General features: G+C 46.1%; 1 protein-coding gene across 1 annotated transcript in view; it reads right to left on the reverse strand.

The window, feature by feature from the left end:
* ELOVL6 (ELOVL fatty acid elongase 6) overlaps positions 1–20,247 on the reverse strand; it is a gene marked incomplete at its 3' end in the record, with an annotated part of 74,222 nt that extends 53,975 nt beyond the window's left edge. The window contains exon 1 of the mRNA XM_080344068.1: positions 20,084–20,247. Within this exon, the coding sequence (XP_080200194.1) occupies positions 20,084–20,172 (89 nt within the window). The 5' untranslated portion in view covers positions 20,173–20,247. The remainder of the gene's footprint in view (positions 1–20,083) is intronic.
* Positions 20,248–20,576: the final 329 nt, after the last annotated feature.

Raw genomic sequence — 20,576 nt, forward strand, 5'->3', positions numbered from 1 at the left:
GTTTTATCATATATGCCTTAACCACTCAATTTAACCAGTGAAAATGCTGTAGCCCTTCATGAACTAATAAACTGTCAGGAAAAACGTAGAGGCATACTAATTACAGTATACTTATAAAAAAACGAAATTGTGTTAATATTTGGAGAAGAACAGGTTTAGTACAACTTCTGCAAAAACTGTGCAGATCTGATACCCGAACAGGTGCTTCTACTTAGTGCAAAAGTATTTTGTCATAGTTGGGGAGGAGTTAATGAATGAAATCCGTCATGTGAGAGTAACTGCAGTATGACTGCAATACACCTGCGGGGTACCCACATCAACATCTCTTTAAATGCAAGCAGATTTAAACAGAGACTGAGAGGTATTCACTCGTAAATCAGCCAAATATGTAAATCCCAGGATTTGCACACATTACCTCAAGTTATTAGACAATGAAACTGATCCAAGGAAGGTCAGCAAGCATTTAGTGCCAACATACTCTTAAGAAAACAAGAGACAGAAAACCTGATAAAGTATTTAGGGAAATCACACAAGGATTATCGCTGTAAGAGAATAAAGTGTGAAACTCTTCTCTTTTTAAGTTAGCATTCTTTTATGGCTGCTCATGGTAAAGAAGAAGAGTTGTCCTATGGCATTAGTGGAAGCTGTGCCTCAGCAAAACATGTGGGGCTGGGTTTGCTTCCTGAAACACAACAGCAAAAACACTGGAGCCACAGGCTGAGACTTAAAAGCTCATTTTGTACATATTTCTGACACCAACCACAAAAGGTATCCCTTCAAAGAGACGAACAGTCAATTGGAAGATGTTCTCTGATTGTTTAGCTGCAGTGGTACACCTGCAATTCTGAATAAACCAGGAAATCATGAACAATCTTTACTTTAAAGACGAAATACTGATTCATTTTTTTAAATAAAGCAGAGGTACATGTAATGTGCATTTAGTTTAAAAACTGACTTACAAGATCAAAATGCCTGAATCCTGGAGTACCACCAAATCCTAGCTAGATTAATTTTTAATCACTGCAAATCGGGATAGAAATTGCCAGCTAGTAGAGGGCAGATTAAACATTAATGTAGTCGAGAAACTTTGAAACTTAGAATTGAATTGCTGGTGAAGCACTTTTATGCCAAAAGAAAAGATGTTCAAACAACATGGGAAAAAAGTGGTGGCTGATATTTATTCTGTTGTGCTGTAACCAGCAGAATGTTTCTTCCAGGGCATCTGCAGAGGGCTGGAAACATCATGCACTAAGCTTCATTTCAGTGAACAAGGTCGTACGGTCTGCTGGGCAGCTCCTCAGACCTTCTTGGCTGGTACAATGTTTTATGCCTCATTTGAACCAAACCAAATGTGTTTCTTTCTCTCTCTCCATCAGCCTTCCACCCTATACCTCTGCCTGACAGATACACACAAGCACACTTTCCAAAGCCAGCTAGGGATGCTGCTTACAGCTACAGCATCAGGCTCCCTTCCGCAGATGGTTTTAAATTTTAGTCCAAATGCAGAGCTGAAGTGTATGCTGGTTAACAACAACGGAAAGAAATTAATCCAAGTATCTGGGAAATACAAGTACGCTCTCAGAAAGCTGCCAAGTCTGAAGCTTTAAAAAGTATCAACATACCATGTAGGCCAATAAGTAGTAGTGGATTAAACATGAATGCTGAAGGTCTATTGAAGTCATTAAAAATAACTTAGCAACTTAGACTTAATAACCTCTAACTGCATTGAGATGTCTCAACATGCCTGTAAAATAAACAGCTGGAAAATCTGGTCTAACTATCCATTTAACTAATATATGGATATTTCCTTGACTCAGCCCACAGCGCAAAGTATCTTCCAGAGGTACAAATCTCTTCCCTTATCGTAAACAAAAAGCCAAGTGACCAGCTTTGGGCCAGAGAGGGGGTATGGCACGAAGCTGTAAGGCCAGTAGTTTGAGGGCCAGCCAGGTTGGGAGCACACATAGGGTTTCCAGCCTGCAAAGGAGCTCAGTTCTCTAAAAGAGGGGATTTGAAAGCTCGGTGGTAAAGTCCTGGTTTTCATTTTAAACTCTGCACTGAAGCAGCTATTCATCCCAGAAATTCATTGTGCAGCTGCACAAGGGGACATAAAAATGTCACCGGGAGCAGGTGCTGCAGTCTGGAGGTGGAGGAGAGTTCATCTGGTCCAGTACCACTGCTCACCCCATCCTGCGACAGAGCTGCGCTGAAGAAAAAGCTTATTGCTCACCTCAGGCAACAGAAATGAACAAATATTTCAGTAAAGCAGATCTCAACATGGTATGTGCCACCCCTTTGTGATAAGTCATCTTTTTTACAGTTCTCATACTATTGTCTTTTCTGGGACTGGTAAAATAAATTTATTTTACTTGGGTAAAATAAATCTAAATTTATGGTTTATAAATAGGTGATGTCAGATGCTCTTTGCCATTAAATAGTATACAAATTCAGAGGAAGCTGGGATAGAGAAGACGGACTACAGCTCTGTGCACCATTTAGCCCTCGCTACATGGGTCCAAGGTGCCAGGAACTGCTTTTGAGAATCAGTACAAGTAAGTAGGGAGAGAGTGCAAGCACACACCCTCCTGATGTCATTTGCATATATACTTGGTTCAATATATATTCAGAATCAAGGACAAGAATGTAAATCCGAAATTGAGTGAAGTTGGTCACAAGTCCTTAGCATTGCCACTGAAATGCCTGGATGGCCTTCAGAGCTTGGTTCAAGAAGCTGACAGTCATTTCCACCATGAAGAAAGAGCTAATAGGAGAAGACACCAGAGAAACTGCATGTTTAATGCCCTCCAGCACTTATAAAAGTCACAATCAAAAATGCCAAGATTTTCAAACCTAGAATTTGTTTGTAAATGCTAAATATCTCACTGACCTTGGAATACTGCAACCTGCAATAAGAAATGCCATAAATACTGTTCAGCTTGAGAAAAGTAATCATGCTTAAAAAGAAGCAAAACCGCAGCCCTTTCCAGGTTGAAGTTCCTTAAAGCAAAGCTACTGTGCCTGAGAACTCAGAAGGGTGCCTCTGGTCAGCTGCCAATGTGCAGAACTGGCACACAAGGGTTGTAGATTCAATGCAGTGAGGGTTTTAAAGGCACCATCGGTGCTGGATACCAGTTGGTGACGTTGGGGACTGCCGTCTGTCTGCTCCCAGTCTGACACAAAATTGATGAACAGGAAAAGGCGCAGAGGGAAAAAGCAGGCTTCATTCACAGCAATGCTGCTGCAAGGTGACACTGTGCGGTACAATCTCTTGGGTATGTGTACGTAACACTCTTTGAACCGTGAGAGAAGAAGTTGTCTGCTAATTAGTTTCCTAGTAATTGGCCATGCAAAGTCATTCCTGGCATTAGGATTGCTGGGAAAACATTGGACATCATCTGATTAAGAAAAAAAAAGAAGAGAGTGTTATGTGATGGCAACTTTATGAGATGGGCTTCAAACTAGCCCTAAGCAAGCTGGACAAGAAAAATAAATCATGACCTGTTCAGATGACATTGAGAAGATCAGATAGTTACAACCATTTGGGATACCCATAGACAAAATTTAGGAGCCTGGGCTGTAAAGGGAAAAAATCTGAAGACATAATTGTCTTTGCATACCAAACCAGATCCTCAGCGATTTCAAGAGCATCACTTAAGACCAGAGTATCACCGGTGTTTAGGAAGACAGACAGGAAATGAGCCATACCTCCAGATGTACATGAGCATTGCAAATCAAGGACAGATACTCTTTGAAGTGGCAAGAGACAGGGACACTTAATGGCTCTAGGTGAGAGATCAAAGTGGGAAAGCAAGCAGGGCTAGGACAGCACAGGGCTGCTGCAGCTCACCCAAAGAGGAGGAGCTGGATGAAGCCCTTCCAGGACCACCTCACAACCAGGGCAGGTGGCCAGCAGGGCCTTTGATCACCCACATGCCTCTTGGACAAGCAGGACAGCAGGGACCTGGCAGCTCAGCCGTGCTTTTCAGCCATGCCCATGTGCAGCTCCCACACTGAAAGCGCTTTCATACACAGGCTGCATGTCTTGGTGTCTTCTACAGCCAAAAGCATGAGGCTGAATTTAAATTTATCAGTCAAACTAGCATTGGGGAGCAGCACCTGAAGAGACAGTAGGACCAAATGCAGCTGGTGGTGCGAAGTCAGGGGCAGTGATGCTGGGGATTGGCCCTGCCCCAAGAGCAGTGTTTCACAGCCTTCCCTCCCACGTAGAGGGATTCAGGCCTCGGTATTTTATTACTATTATTCACTTGTGGGTGAATTATATTAACGTTTGCATCCAAATGCAGATACCTCCCACCGCCATGGGAGCCAAACGCAAACAGACTGATTATACAGTGTCTGGGGCACAGCCCTAGTAACAGAGATAAAAATCAACACATGCAGGCAACAAGAAAGAAAAAGGCAGTGCAAGAGTGAGTCAGCAAATGTAAGCAATACATTAGTCAGACGAGCATTTCTGAATGCACCGCAAGGCTGTTTGTGCTGCAAAGTCACATCCCCGGTCAGCTGGACAACACACCACCCCAGTGTGAGGGTCTCCTCCGCTTTCAGGAGGAACTCTGCATTTTCATGCTGTTTTGAGGAAGGCTTTACTGCAGATTTCTTGCATCGCCCTCCCCCACACCTTACGTCTGGGAAAGGAAAAAATCTGTAACATGTTTAGAAAGACAGAGACATGAGCCTGGAAAGCTGGTAAAGCAGAGGCGGCCGGCCGTGCTGCTGTGTCGGGTGTCACGGCAAAGGCTGCAGGTTTCCAGGATTAGCCTGATCACTCTGCAGACCACAAAATGCTCCACCGAGCCTAGTTACAAATTAGCCCGTGGTCTGGCTCATCCTCCTGCCAGCCCACATGTCTCTACAGAACAAGTGCCTCAGAGGACCACCAAAATGTGTCCCCATCAGAGGGGGGACCCATCCTGCTGCAAGTAGCCATCGGTGGGCAGGTCTGAATCTCTCCTCTCTCGGGTCACACAAATCACAAATGACTACAGCGAGTTCAATGGACACAGCTGCAGTGAGTGGGAAGAAAATGCAAGATATGAGGCCAGGAATCTTCACAAAAGTGACGGGATTTCAAGTCACCAGCAAACTTATTTGCAGATTTTTTCTGATCTAAATCCTGCTCTTCTGCTACTTTAAAAATGCACTCTAATTAACTCATATTCTTATACGCTCTGGTACTCTGAAGAGCATACTTGCTTTTGTAAATGATGTTTGTGAAGCAAGTGCTATTTAACACCTGCTTAACATATCCATAACCTTCAAAATGCCTCCTATGAGTCAACACACCATGACTGGAACTGGGATTTCTTTCCCCTTTCTGTTGTGTAAGGCTTTCTCCAGCATATGGCCACCATCCCAGAGCATGGCAGAAGGCAGCCTAAGCCCCTGCCTACATTAACTGGTTCAACACTGGAGACGGGTAGTTTTATTCTGGAAGAGAGGCACCTGCACAGGGAGGATTGCATGTAAGCCATTCTCTGGGAAACAAGCCATTTTCAGTTTCATCTTCATGCTTTCTAGTGATCCCCCACATACTACCACTTACTCCATAGCCACATCCTGCATTTACATCCTCTTAATCAGTATTTTTGCAGTAAGCCTGGGGGACAGCAGCTTATTACAACGCCAGCAGCACTCTCATCTCTGTCTGAATCAAAGCTACAGCAACGCTAGAGCTGCCTCATGTACCTGTGCACAAAAATTTACATCTGCTTCCAACTCAAGTCACAAGTATGTCTTCCACTGACTTGGATGTACCCCAGATGCCATCTTTAATTGTGAAGGTCCTTGAGAGCCTGTAGTTCTCTAGATGGATGCCTTACCCACTCTTTGAATGAAACTGGTTGAGCAGAAGAGTCTGGGGACCAGGCTGCAGGGTGTTATTATCATAGCACACCACGAGATCCAGCTAGAGAAGGCTGTTTATTTAATTCACAACTTGGAGTGGTCATCCCTGTTCATGCAGCTAGAAGAAAACTGCTCAGACTGCATGGGTGCAACATTTTGGGCACATGAGCCACCACATGTCCTCATGAGTACTTAATGCCAAAGGACACATCACCTCCACGTCATGCTGTCTCCAGGACTATGCTCCGGAAGGCCACGCAGGCAGCCTCTGGGCAAGGCAGTTTGATGATTTACTGCCCCTGTTGGTCCTTTCTGCTCCACTGCGGGAGTTCATGGCCCTGGCAGAAGTCACGTTAGGCGGCCCTGGCACAGGTGGCTGTTTCACCTAACTGTAGCGGTGGTGGTTGCATCTGCATGGCACAAGGCAAAAGTACAGCTCTGGGAAGCTACTCTAGCACCAGCAAACCCAAGGCAACCCACCTTGACATCACTCCCTTGTGCAATCTGGGTCACCGGGAGGTTGTCCCTGTTGCTTCACACACTGGCTAACATTCAGGGGGCAGAATCTTATCCAGTGCGAGGGAAAATGCATGACAGTACCAAGTGCATGTCTGATGTGCTCTGGTTTGTTGTATGTGCAATGGGAGGCTCTCAAAAGTACCAAGAATCTTTTGCTTCCTTTTAATGTCATACAAGACTTGGGAGCTAAGAAGAGAAACCCCAGCCGACAGTCAGTGGAACTGGTCATCCTAACCCAGTGAGACCTCCAGTTGCAATGGTTTTGAGCAGCTCTCACAGCAGCCCCACTAGCTGTGCAGAATGACCATTTTCAAGACATCCCTCCTGTTGTTAGAAACGCGACATGATCGAGCTTTCTGTCATTATAGCTGCTAACTCAACAAGAATGTGCCTGTGGGATTTGCCCTTAGCAAAAGGCAAAAAGATACTAAAATCTGAACTCTCCATAATAATACAATGAACCCAAGTGGCTCTCTTTAAAGATATATAGCTATTTTAACAACACAAGAGCTACTTGAAATTCCACCAACTCAAGACTCATTCTTGAAAATTTAAACAAGGCAAACAGGTTAAAGATCTCTGAGGCCAAATTCATGTCCCCCGTAAAAAGATAAAACATGATCTAGTTTAATGGAAAGGGGCCTACTCTTTGCCAGTAATAAATACAGATTGTAACCAAGGTCATCAGGACACGGCCTTATGAAGACAAAATGTGGGTACATAATCATAAAAAAAAGTGTAGGCAAGATACTTGTGGTGTGTCAAAAGCCTCCCTCAATTGTATACGCCATTTTAATTGATGCAATTCAAAATTGCTTACCATTCTCACAAGAGTTCATAGAGATAAACCAAAGGACCACCCTCAGTATCTTATGTACTTTGCACGCCTACCTTGAAGCCACCAGCGTTTCATTAGGGAAGATGCTCCATGATACCACAATGGCGAAGTCATAGGGACAGCTAAGGCAAGAAGAGCATTTGCAAAGCCTGAGGTCAAAATCTGCATTTCCAGCTTTAACACCAATACATAACAGAGGCTAACAGATCCTTTTTTGTTATCTTAGTCCAGTTTTTTTCTCAATCAAGAGCATGCTACTATAGAAAGCACAGAGAGGAGCTCTGCTCATTCCCCACACAGTAAAAAGCTGTGGTAACTCTTATAATTACTATTTCTCCCTAACTGCTGGATTGCCCATATTATCAGCCTGGTGTGTATTTTTTCCTAAATGTAGACATCATCTCTTTTCTCTTCATATTCTTCTGGCATCTTTTCCAATTATTCCATTTACAGTAATGACCATTTCAAAATATGTGAATTGTCATAACCGTTTTACATACCAGATGCTACATTGCATTTAGCCAACGCATTCAAGTGTAGGAACTAAATCTCTTCTTACGCTGAAGCCAACAGAAGTTCTACTGTAGACTTTGTTTAGGATTTTTCCAGCTAATGACTGGAAAGCAGCTTTTAAAAGAGAGGCCCCTTTTATACACAGATATGATGGGGTTGAGGAAAGCTACAGGCAAGCACTCCTCTTGTGTTGTTATAGCCCTATTCCAGAAATCAAGGACCAAGCAGCTCCATCAGAAGGTGGCAGCGGGACTACCTCAATGCAGTACTGTTTCTGTTCATCTGCGGACAGCCCAGCACCGAAATACATGCCAGTGTGTTCCCACCACGCAGGCTGTTTAACCCAAGCACACCGGGCTTTTCCAGCCACCCCCACTGCTGGCTCCTCTGTTCCTAAATGGGAAAACAATATACAGAGAATGAAAGGGGTGATGAAAAGGAAGAATCAAGTACATATCTGGCAAAAGAAGAAAATGCATGGTGGTGGGAGAAAGGAAGAAGGATGGCTGGAAAAAACTATGGTCCAATTAGCTCCCTGGAGTGTCTCTATATTCAGTGCGGAGAAGGGAGTGGTTTTAGGATGCAACTTCTCTCTCTCAGATCCCAGTTTCAGGATGATATGACTCAGACACCTTACAGAGCAGGCATCTATGTGTGGTCAGACAAATCCCATCACCAGTGCCTGCAGGGTATTCAAAGCACTTGATGAGTGAACAGTAATATACATCATCTGTAATCAGCAAATGCCAGGATCTCAAACATGCAAACCTCCCAAGCAGGATCAAAAGACATATGTGGAGTTACTTGGGAAAGGAATGCACTGTAACTACCATCTTCATACAGAGGTACCATTACACAGGGACCATCTTCTCATGAACACCTACAGCCAGGTTTTCAAAATGTTTCTTTCAGCAAAAAGTTTTATTTCATTTCCTAACAAGCATGAGCATCCTGGATGCAACAGCATTCTGATGGCCTGGCTCTAAGTGTTGCAATAGGAACACCTAGTGTTGATCCTATCTTTGAAAGCAAATTTTGAAATCTGTCCATGATGTAAGCACTGATGTAGGAGGGCAGCTCTTGGAAAATGCTGGAAAGGTTATGTGAAATTGTTAAAAATAAAAAAAAAAATACATTTCAGATGTGATATTAGAAGTCAGTGAACAAGGACACATTAACTGAGGATTCCTTTCAGTGCTATAACATTATTTTTACCTGTGGTGTTTGGCTGTCTGGAGCCATCCTCCCTCCACCGGGACAGAAGCAAAATTCCCCACTGGGTCACAGGGATTGTGGCACTATAGCTGCACAGATCTAGGTGGCACAGTCCAAGCAATAAATTATCTAAATCTTTTCAAAAATAAGTATAAGTTTTGTCTGCCTGGGGTACTCCTAGTATTAACCTAAACCCACAAGCTGCTAGGGGCGAGACAGAGTTTTTCACAGCATCCACAGACAGTGCCTTGCACAGGAGGAATCTCACCTACCATCAAACCCCCAGAAATACCAGAGTATGTAGGATTGCTGGGTATTTTCAGTACAAACTGCCAATCCAAGTAAAATTTCAAAATAATGGATATGACACCACAATATTTACAGAGTTCTCAGACAACAAATAACGCTTGCACAAAATAAACTGACGGTCTGTTTACACACAGAGCCATTGCAAGAGAGAATGTTGCTCCTAGACAGTTCAGGCATGACTGGTACAAAAACCAGTATTTTCTTTATTGGGCATATGATCAATGAATGATACTTCAGCATGCAGAAGCGATCGGGTCAGAATCTTGTTTCAGACAGCAGCCAACAGCAATGTCTTATGGAAAAATATAACAGGAAAATGCCCTCACAAAATAATATAAAGCCAACATTGTGCATCTAGAAAAATTTCTACTAAACAACCTGCTTCAAAAGGCAATCAATGCTGTGCACTCTCATCAGCAGTTCTACTTAGCATATCTTCACAGCTTCGACTTTTACCATGGAAACACAGTGAAATCACCAGCAGTTTCTGCTGGTTTTGGGTCGGTTGCCCATGAGCTTGGAGATGCTGGTGCACAAGGGTCAGGTGCCCATCCACACCCAAAAAGGAGGAACCAGCAAGTCTCGCTGATGATGAGACCTTGAGGTCTAATGTGGGCTGGGGCAGCCATCAGTCCCAGAGCTACTTTGTTAATGGAGCAAAAGTCTTCGCAAAAGTGAAGGCAGCTAATCAAGGCAAGAGGATCTAAACATCATCATGGAGTACAAAACAGCTTGTCATGTCAAGGAGGATGAAGAAACTAGTAAGGAATTGAAATGTAAGATGTGCATGGAATTTCCTGCTAATAACCAACGCCTGTCTTGGTTGTGACCTGCAAGGATATGGAAAAGGAGTTGGATAGCCAGCCCCTCTGAGGGGAGCAAAAAGGCAGAAAACTCGGGACTTTCAACTGCCTGGAGATTTCATATGTTGGAAACCACAAAATTCCCATTACTGTTTACAGAGCACCTGCATTCAGCAGATGCACATCGGGAGATCTAAAGGGAAAATTCCCAATTAAAACTGAAAGGAAAATTACATCAGGAAAAAGCCAGATTTTGACAAGATTTGTTAATAAATGCACTATCTCAACAGGGCAGTACAACAATTTTGGCATCCTGTTTTTGTTTATACTCCGGGCGTTTTACTATCAGCTCAAGTACCACTTAATGGTTCTAAATAAAAACTAAAAGAATGGAAAAAAACAAAAAAACAAAAACAAAAACAAAACCAGAATTTTGTTAGCCAGAAGATCAGACTCCAATAATGTCATTCTGGTGTTTTTACTGAAATGGACTTGGCCCATTGTTCCTTCCCCTTCAAACGTTAATTGGCACTCCCTGGCATTGCTGATTCCAGGCGTATTTATACAACTGACCACTCAAGATATACAGGGCAGATATTTGTCCTTAATAATGCTCCTGACTGATCTTAAGTTTTATGTCTGGGGTAACCAAGGCCATCGGATATCAAAACCAACACATTCAATTTGAGGAGCTCACAATCACAGATTGTGCCCAATTCATTTCCCACTCAGTTTGCAGGCTTCATATGCTGAAACTAATTACCAACAAATTTTTAAAATTCTATTTAAAAGCTATTGTCAGAAGATGCTGAATACTCTGAAGTTCTATTGGACTATTTGAAGGACACTTCCTTCCACAAATTTGCAACTAAGAATGGGCTGGACCTTTGCAGTTTAATCCCATGATACCCACAATAAACTGCCTCGCCTCTGATATTATAGCAGCTCCTCTTACTCCTCAGTTACCACAATCAAGGAGACAAACTTTGCCCCACAACCTTGGCAAGAATATTCTTCAGTGCTAGTACAAGTGTAAAGCTGCATAGTAACACTGTAAGACATGTTTTCTGTACTGTTTTAATGTAGCTACTCATACCAGTCTTACTACCACCTCAGGATCACCTTTGTGGCATGGTAAAAAAACCAACTTTCTTCCCAGAAAGGAATTGTTACCCATTTTACAGCTAAGGAACTGAGGAAATGAGCAGTTTTCAGAGATGACACAGGTCCCTGTTTTCCATTGAAATCGTGGGACTTGTGCACTTTCCAAAGAACTGTGCTTGACTAACTGATGCCTGACTTGTCCGAGGTGGCTATGGCTGCATTCGGTTTCAAGTCAGGCTCCCCACATCCTCAGAGATGTATTGATCATCATTCACCTGCATGTCAGGTAATGCATAAACTACTACATGTACTCTGAAAAGCTCAAAGTCCCTGGCATGGAATAAACCATTGGCTTGCATCATCCCCTCTGCTTCCCCACCCAAAATACATACTCATCCCACAGGAGGTCAAGAGCTGCTCAGCAGATACAAGATCTGCCCATCATTTCACCATTTCATGGCACGTCTGATCTTCTGATCTGCAGGATCTGGGTCCCTTCTCTAGCCAAAGCAAGGTCATGTTGTTTTTGGAGTCCCTCCACCTTGGTCCTGGTCCATACACAAGACTCGTGGCAATCAAAGGGTAAGATGCCCTCACAAAAGTCGACAAGACATGCAACTGAAGGTTTGCAATGATGCACGAAGTATAAGGTATACAGTGCAAGGCAATATCAGGTACCACTGCTACTTTAGATCTGAGAGCAATAATAACCACATTGGCAAAATATGCACATGAAGTGATGCAATTTTCTTCTTGCCTGGGTGTAGTCACAGCTCCTCCGTTTCCTGTTCTGCTGCCGGTCTGCACAAAACTAACCGGGGTGTCCCTGCAGAGAACCTACCAGGTTGCACCAGGCTCCCCCAGCAACCCCAGCCCCAGGGGACACGATGCTGTGACACAAAAAGGAACAACACAGCTTGTAGTAGCAGCAGCTCTGGGACTTCAGAGACAGGGCACCACTGTGCCAGCTGCTGTGTAGACACAGAGTAAGACAAAACCCTTCTACTCCAACTCAGGATAAGGCTCAAGTGGGCTGATAAAATGGTTGGCAATACAAGAAGTTATCGGGTAGCAGTATGTGGGTAAAGTGGTTACACAAATAGCTCACATGTTGATACAGTCTGAGTTAGTGAGAAGTTTATTTTATATTCTATCTGATGCTAATTTACATTTAGAAATAATAATATGTCTTAACCTCTGCCCATTTCCATTAAAAGAAAAAGCATGTAACTATCTACTGATTAAGCTTTCCAAAATGTGTCTTACATTACCTTGTCTCGTGCAGGCTCAGTGGACCCTGTACTACAAAAATCATTCAGCTTTGAGCTGCAGAAAGCTCCATAAACACTTCTAAAAGTTTATACTTGAAACAAAAAACAGAAACCCCAGCTCTGTACCAACAATACCTTTGCAGAGAAGAGTCTCTGCATTCCTCATCAGTCTGTCCCCTCTCCCCAGATCCTCAACACACCAGGGGTACCAGCCTACCAGTGCTAACACAGTCACAAAGACAGAAACACTACAACCTTTCCCTTACAAATCTTCCCCCTTTTTATCTCTATACTTATCATTAAGAGTCATCAGATCAAAGTCAGCTGAAAAGAGCTTGGGATATACTCCTGAGCAAGGGGCAAAGAGTGCATAATGACATAAAGGAAGAAAAAAAGTACAAAACATCCTTTTATTCCCAGTACCACTCTAGATGGCTGCACAGAAGAGACCGATGGCAAACGTAGTGCATAAATTTGAGAGTTAAATACTCAGCCAGACCTTTCTCTGCTGAGACCAATGCGAATGTGATCTCATTTGACATTTTAAGGAGCAGCAGATGTACTGGTCATGAATGTTCACCATGTTTTCAGCATGGGGGTCAGGGAGAAGGCCAGTTATGTTAGGGGTTGCAGAAAATGAAGTAATCGAGACCCCTAATCATGCAATGGGATAGATGGAGAGATTTCCTGCTAACCCCGAGCCCCATTAAAAGGCAACAGCTACCAGCATGGAGTTCATTAAAAGACTGGGATCTAACAAATTATTGTAGCCTGCCTACAGTGCTTCTCTTACCAGATCACAGACAACCAAACTGCACCCATTTAAGGGGGGAGGAGGAGAATATGGAAGCTGTCCCCACATAAATTTTATTCATTACTTTTAAAGAAGACTTTTCTTAAGATTTCTAGGCTGCAAGGGACACACACACTTAGTGTCCTCTTCAAAAAACACAGAAGGAAAAAATGCAACAACCTAAATAACAGTGGCTCATCATCAAGGTATGATCAAAAATTGGCAATCAGGAAAGGAATGCTGCTGCAGTGCCTAGAAAGAACCCAGAAGCGCAGGCAACCTGACAGCAAAACAGCCAACGGCAATTCAAGTGCCATCACACAAACTGCTGTTCTCTCAACGCACAGCAATGACCTTGGCCAAAGATGCGCTTTGAGCTCCAGCTGCCTTCGCCTGGGGTGCAGAAGAGCCCGTGGAAGTTGATTACAGGTTGTGCTTTTGCCAGGATTGTTCAAGTAGAGATGCTACCACGTAATCAAAAGGATATCCACTCATGCCGCCCCAAGAGCCCACACACGACGTCCTTGGGAAGCTATGGCTTGGCAGATGGGACAGTTGGACCAGCGTGCACGGTGCCTCCTTCACTAACCCTGTGTGGATTTAACCAGTGATGGATAAACATCTGTCTGCCTCTGCATAGGTGCCTGTATCCACAAGCTAGCAGAAATAGCCACAGAGATGAAAATACTGTCTTCCAGCAGAAAGATTTCCTGCAATTCAACACGGCCGAGGTGTTTAGAGAAGGAAGAAGACAGCTGGGCACCCTGCACCCCAACCCCAGAGGAAATCGGCTTCTTCCCATCACTCCTTTGCGCACCCACAAAAAGCACCCTGACTCCAAGGGTTCAGGCCACCATTTGCTACTCAGTCTGTGCTTGCACAAACACCCCTCTGCTTTCACAACGTATACCTACTTGAGGATACAAGCTGCTTTTTCAAAAGTGCCAAAATAATTTGGTGTCTAACATCTCATCCCAAAACAAAATGCTCTTGAATGCCCATATTCACTTGCAAAAATGACAGCAAGCTCCTAACTTACTTCTTGCTACATTCTTACAAGTTTATTATTCCCACAAGCAAATGGTGTTTCACAAAGCAGGAGAGATGTCTTCACTCTCAGAGGCTTAAAAATTAATGAAGCAACATGATAAGAGATGTGTTCATGCTCTCAGGATAGGGTGAGCAAAAGGCCAATGCCTATGTTTCAGTGGTAGGCTGAATCCAGAAGACACCAATGTATTTATCTTCAGGATGACATATTTGTGCCACCATCGGGTTTGTTTGTTTGTTTTTTTCCAAGTACACAAAGAGACAGAAAATACCTGAACCCTGAAAGGTTGTGAACTGTTATTTCCCATAGACCCCAGCCTTACAGTTTAAAGGAGCCAAAGTTCTGTGATGCTCCAATACACTGGCTTTTGCTCAGAAAGGCCTGTGAGATGGAGCAAAGGCAAAGAAGCAGGTGTCCTCTAATCTCTGTAGCACCAAGGCTGCTGGGCATCAGCAGCCCTGTCAGCTTTATGGCCAGTTTGCACAAGAGAGCAGCAAAAAGCCCCTCTAGGGGATGAAATGTGAAGGTAAGCTAAGTTCTTGGGATGCCTGAATTTTGCTCAAGTAAAACAGTCTCTCTGTGGTAAAGAACAACTTGTACATCTTCCCTCGGAGTCCTTGCCGTGGCACAGAGAGAAGGACAGTGTGACTCCACATCCTTCATTGACATTTAGCAGGAGCTCAGGGGAAAAAAAAGCAAAGTAATTTACATCAGTTTTTGGCTGCCATGCACGGATGCCTGGAGAGGTTCGTGCACAGCCTCTCATTCCTGATTTCTGCATGATGTAAAAGTAGCTTAAGTGGATGAGGGAAGCTTGTTCTGCATTTAGGAAACAAACCTGTCTAGGATGACGGTGCTTGTGTGAATTATTAAAAGGGAAGCACATTTTCAAATCCAAATTAGCTGACCCTCTGCTCTTCCACATCTATCTCCAAGAAAAAGAATCACGCCAAAGGATATATTTCTCTCAGCACTGGCTACGCTTTCTGTCTGTTGCCATGTAAAAGTTTTGATAACTAAAGGTTAAAAATAACATTCTACACCAGGATGTTTTTTTTCAAATATGGAAATATTTATACTCATCTAAGGCTCAAAAAGTTAATTTCAGAGTTCAATTTGTGTTGACAATGTCCTTTAAAGCCAAAACATGCCCAGCTGCCCCTATGCAGCGCCTCACTATTTACTGAAAGCTCATTAATTAAAACAGCCACTTCCTGCAGCAGAGCCCCACAGCCTCTTCGGGGAATAACCAGCTCCACTTTCCTCCTGCTCATCCTCCTGTGCTCCGACTCAGTTCCCGCTATCACCTGCGAGCACGCTGCCGGTTGCCACGGGTTAACCCTGGGCTTTTTGGGGGAGAAAAAACAGGAGAGGGAAAAGCCAGGAGAGGCAGAAGAGACAGGGGAGGCTGCCCGAGGGCAGCAGCCCGCCGGAGGGCAGGGTGCTTGGGGCAGGGATGGCGGCAGCTCTGCAGCAGAGGAAAAGTTTCTGTGATTTTAGGCAAGCCCTCGCGTGACGTCATCTCGCCCAGATAATCTCGGCGCAGTCAGCACAGGCCTCCTGCCTCCCCATTGGCGAGCCCCTCGTCAGCAGACATCTGAAGATAATTATTATTGGCCAGATAATTATAACAGGAACAACTGTCACTTTGTGCTGATGCCCGAACCTGGCGCTCTGCAGCGCGATGGAGAAGGACCCCGGCGGTCACCGCTCCGTCCATGCCTTGCTGGCACTTTTGCTTTCCTAAGCACCGGCTGGTTTTTGCTGCCTCACTGGCTGCGGCTGAGAACCGGGATCTCAGCGCTGCAACTCTTTCTGCTGTGTGTCTGACTGAACCGTAAATTTTCTGAAAAGACAGTAATGTGTTTATTCATAGGAAATAAAAGACTAGAGCTGCATTAACTCTCATGCAGCAGTTTAAGGGAAAAAATAATCCTCTGCAGATTACTTACTTTATCCTTCTATGAAGAAGTTTGGGAGGAGGTGCTGGGAGAGTTTGATTTGAGAAATTATTTTAAGCAATTTTTTAAAAAAAAAACATTTGACTTAATCCTGATCTTACTGAAATCAAACCTCCCACAGCCTGAGCATGATAAGATCAAAGTGATACTGTATCTTATATCAAAAGCTACCTACTTGATGGCACTATATGTAAATGTACATCAACAACAGCTTTCCCGCAACATTAAATGTAAGGAGTTTCATGAGAGTAAACGGACCTGTTAGTTCTTTAACCTCCTCAAAACCTGAAATCACTTGTTTAGGGAAGACAACTAATTGTTGGCTCTTGCCCTCAGAGACCAGCAGGCTGCAGGTCTTCTTTGCAGCCTGCAACTCTCTGCTGTTCCTGCCTCGCTGCAGGAGAACCAGGCAGTCTGGGGGCTATACCATAAGGGTGTGCATACACATAGAGCCAAGCATGCAGGGAGGCACAAAACTCACCAGCTTGTGAGTATCAGGAACCAGATCATTCATTTTTCCTGTGAAAAAGCAGTAACCTCTTTACAGCACTGCTAATCTAGGCCCAGACTCTACAGAGGTCCCAGCACAATGCACATTGCAGGATGAAGGCCTCTCTACAGCGAAGAAGGAACATCTGGACTGAAGCAAGGACGACCTTGTTCACTGCCATTAGAGCAATTCACCAGCAGATCTGCTCCATTCATGCCAGCCTCAGAGAGATGCTTTCCAGTGGAAGACAGGAGAGAGGAAACAAAACCTAGAATGGGGTTTGCTGAAGAAACGTCTAAGCGTTGGTGATGGGTGAGTGCAGAGGACATGCACTTACCCCAGGGAGTGATGGACCTTGGAGCACAGAGGCAAAGGAGGGGTGAGCCTTGTCAAACAGAACCAGCCGCTTCATTCCTTTGCACTGTGATCCATCCACATCAACCACACTGCTACCCTAGGCTTTCTGTTCAAGCTTTTCCAGCTTTAGCCTTACGCAGTTATAATTAAAAGGGCTTGCCAGTGCTTTAACCAGCTCAGAACCCAGAAGGTATGTAAAGGGATTCATGTCCTGCCTCAAATTATATTTTGTCTTCATATACAACCTAGTCAGGCTCCAAAGATGCTTCTCAAAATTCAAAAGATAGGTCCAACTCCTTAGAGCCACTGCATCCCCCTAACACCCTACAGCCTTTTGGTTTTCCACCTTGTAAGGTATCAAGAAATATTTCTAAGATGGAAGTAAAATAACAAACATCTCATCTGTGGAGTTTGTTTACCTCCATGTTAGGCACCATAATAGTATTGCATCCTAATTTAAATGGGGATTACAGTATAAAATCCTGTCCCAGTCTTTTCCTGAAGGAAGTCCACTTCCGAAAAAACAACAGTGTTTATCCCTCCAAACTACTACTTAACAACCTCATATTAGGATGGTCTTATGTTAATGATGCGTACATTAAGGCTAAGTCAAGAAGCCATATACTGCCATTGGTGTCTGCATAAGCAAACCTATCTTGTCATCCTGATATGAAGCAGAAAAGCCTTCTTGTATGGCCCTTAGCTGCTGTGTTTTATCAGTAAAGGTCCCCTGCAAAATTCAAGTGAATTAAGCAAGTGAATTTCCTGAAGATAAAACCACATGATTTAACCGGAAACTTGGAGGAATCTTCAGCACCATTTTCAGGAAAAGCCTGACATGGCACAGACCTCGGCAGGCACAGCTCTGTTTCATTTCCAGAAATGTTCCCTGGCCACAAGCACATCGCTCTCCTCCTTTACTTTCATGTGAATCAAAGGTATTAAGTCATCAGTTCCCTTAGAGAAGATGAAACCAGACCAAAAAACATGTGCACACAGATCATGATGTCTCTTTAGCTGTATGGCAGCAGCATAAAACTGACGGTCTCCTCCTCTGAACCTGGGAAGTGGGAGCCTGGCCTTACAGAAGTCACAGCTGGCAACCTCTGCAGCACATTAGATTGCCAGGGAGATTTTAATAAAACTGCTTAGCATTTATATAGTACCTGACATCTTCAATGCACGCAGCAAACATTAGCTAAGTCATCAAAGCACCTCATGAGGGCATTTCAGCATTATTGCCCCCCCACTTCCCTGGTCTTTCCCTGCTGGGGAAACTGAGGCCTAGAAAAGGTTATGTAATGTTCCCAAGGTCATGTCATGAAGCACAAGAGAGCAAAGAAGATGCAGGAATCCTGGTTCCTAGTCACATTCTTTAATCTAAACTGCATTTCACCTGGGTTATTTGGGTATTATATACACTCAGGTAATACCTCCTCCATCCTCTTTTACCAGTTTGCCCTATTCTGATGCCAATTTTCTTCTGGAACATGGACAAAATGGGAAGTATCCAATGCTCTCTGCCCAAGGATATCTATGTAGTCTTTCTCCTGAAACATGGATGACACTAGGTACCCCTCAAGAGCTAATGAGCTCACCTGCAGAAGAACAGAGGTAGACATACACACACTTAAATAGTCATTTTAATTATACTGCCCTTAAAACCCCACAGACTAGTCACTGGACAATCCTAAGCAAGTCCCTGGCTGAGAGCCACCTAGAATCTGGGAACATGCTGCCTTGCAAACATAGGCACCAAAGCCTGGACCCAGAGACAGTCCTATCCTGCCATCGTCACATGAAGGTGGTATGCAGGAGTCCTCACTTTGGAGATACTGGGATGACGGAACCTGAGAGGGCAGGCAGCACCACCAAGGGAGGGTGCGTGGGCAACGGGAAAGTTGAGGGCAGGTGGAGAGAGGGACCATGGGTGCAGCAGAAAGGGCAAGACTGGGCAGCAGGTGAGGGTGACCAGGGACAGTGCAGCAGCAAGGCGTGGGTGAGGACAGGCAAGGTGTGAACAGAAGATCCGTGCAGGTGGATGAAGCCAGGATGAGGACTGGGAGGAAGGTGTGGGTGGGAGTGATGGAGAGGATGAGGCCTGAGAGGATGGTGTGGGTGGGAGTGATGGAGAGGGGGATCCCCACCCTGAGGGTGGCCTGGAACACCCCTCAGGAGGGGACAGGGGCAACTAGGGTGTTCCCTCCAGCCCTGCCTCCACACTGCTGGCCAAGGCCCGGGAAGCATCATGGACCGTGCCCAGGACGAAGGACCGGGGATGCCCCCGGGGAAGTGCGTGGCATCGAACAGGGTCCTGGCACAGCACTGTCCTTCGGCGGGCAAGGCTATGTGCGTGCGTGTGTCCGTGTGCGTGTCCGTGAGGCTCCGTCTCGCAACGGCCCGGGAAGCCCCGCCGGGTCTCTGCGCAGCCCCACGGCACGGCCGCTCCCGCCGCACCTCGGCTCGCCCCGGCTCCCCGGCCGCACGCACACGCCGGGAAAGTTAATAGGCGCATGGCTGCAAATGAAGTTTTATTAGGAGCTGGGGGAGGGGAGGAGGGAAGGAAAAGGAAATCCGCGGGGAACGCAGGCACAAGCGCAACTTGTTTTGCCGGGTGTGCTGCGCGGGGAGCGGGAAGGACGGGCAGAGATGGAGGCAGGGGAGGCTGCGGGCAGAGCCGGGGCACGTGTGCGGCTCCGCGCTGCCGGGCCGGCCGGAGGGCCGGGGCACGGCGGGAGGGGGCGGCAGCGGGGCTCGGGGCCCGCACCGCGCGGCCGGTGGGATGCCTCGGCCTTGCGTAACCCGGCGGGCGGGCGGCGGGGCGGCCCCCGCCCAGGCGCGCAGGTAGCGCCGGCGGCAGCGCCCGTGTGCCCGCGCACGGCAGCGCAGAGCCGCGCCGCACCGTGCCGGCTGGGCGCACACAGCGCGCACCCGGATGGGCTCAGCGCCTCCCCGCCGATGCGGACGGCGGGGCCCGGGGGCGGCACTCACCAGTTCTCCTGCATCCACTGGATGGCCGCATGCTCGTTGAACTGCTTCTCGAATTCGTATTCCTGCAAAGTCAACACTGACATGTTCATTGGCGCGGTGGCTGCGGAGCCGCTCCGCGCGCCGAAATGCTGCCTGCCGCCGCCTCGGGAGCCGGGCCCCTGCGCGCCCGCCGCCGGAGAGCCCCCGCCTTTGGCCTGGCCCGCCCCGCCTCAGCGGTACCCCGGGTTTAGCATAGCTCCGCTCCCCTCCGCGCCTCTCCTCCCGGGCCCGCCGGTCTCCTCCTCTTCTGCGGCCGCCGCGCAGCGCCCGAGGGCGGCGCGGTCTTAGTGCCCGCCCGCCGCCGCCGCGCCGCCGCCCGGGACACCCGCCCCCCCGCCGCCGCCCCTCGCACACCCCCCCGCCGCTCCGCACCGGGGCTGCGTTCCGGCCTGGCACGGAGGAAAGCCCCCCCCCCCCCCCCGCCAAGGCTGCCTAAAATAGCTACAAAAATAGG

The sequence above is a fragment of the Nesoenas mayeri genome, assembly GCF_963082525.1.
Source record: "Nesoenas mayeri genome assembly, chromosome: 4".
NCBI classification, from domain to species: Eukaryota; Metazoa; Chordata; class Aves; order Columbiformes; family Columbidae; genus Nesoenas; species Nesoenas mayeri.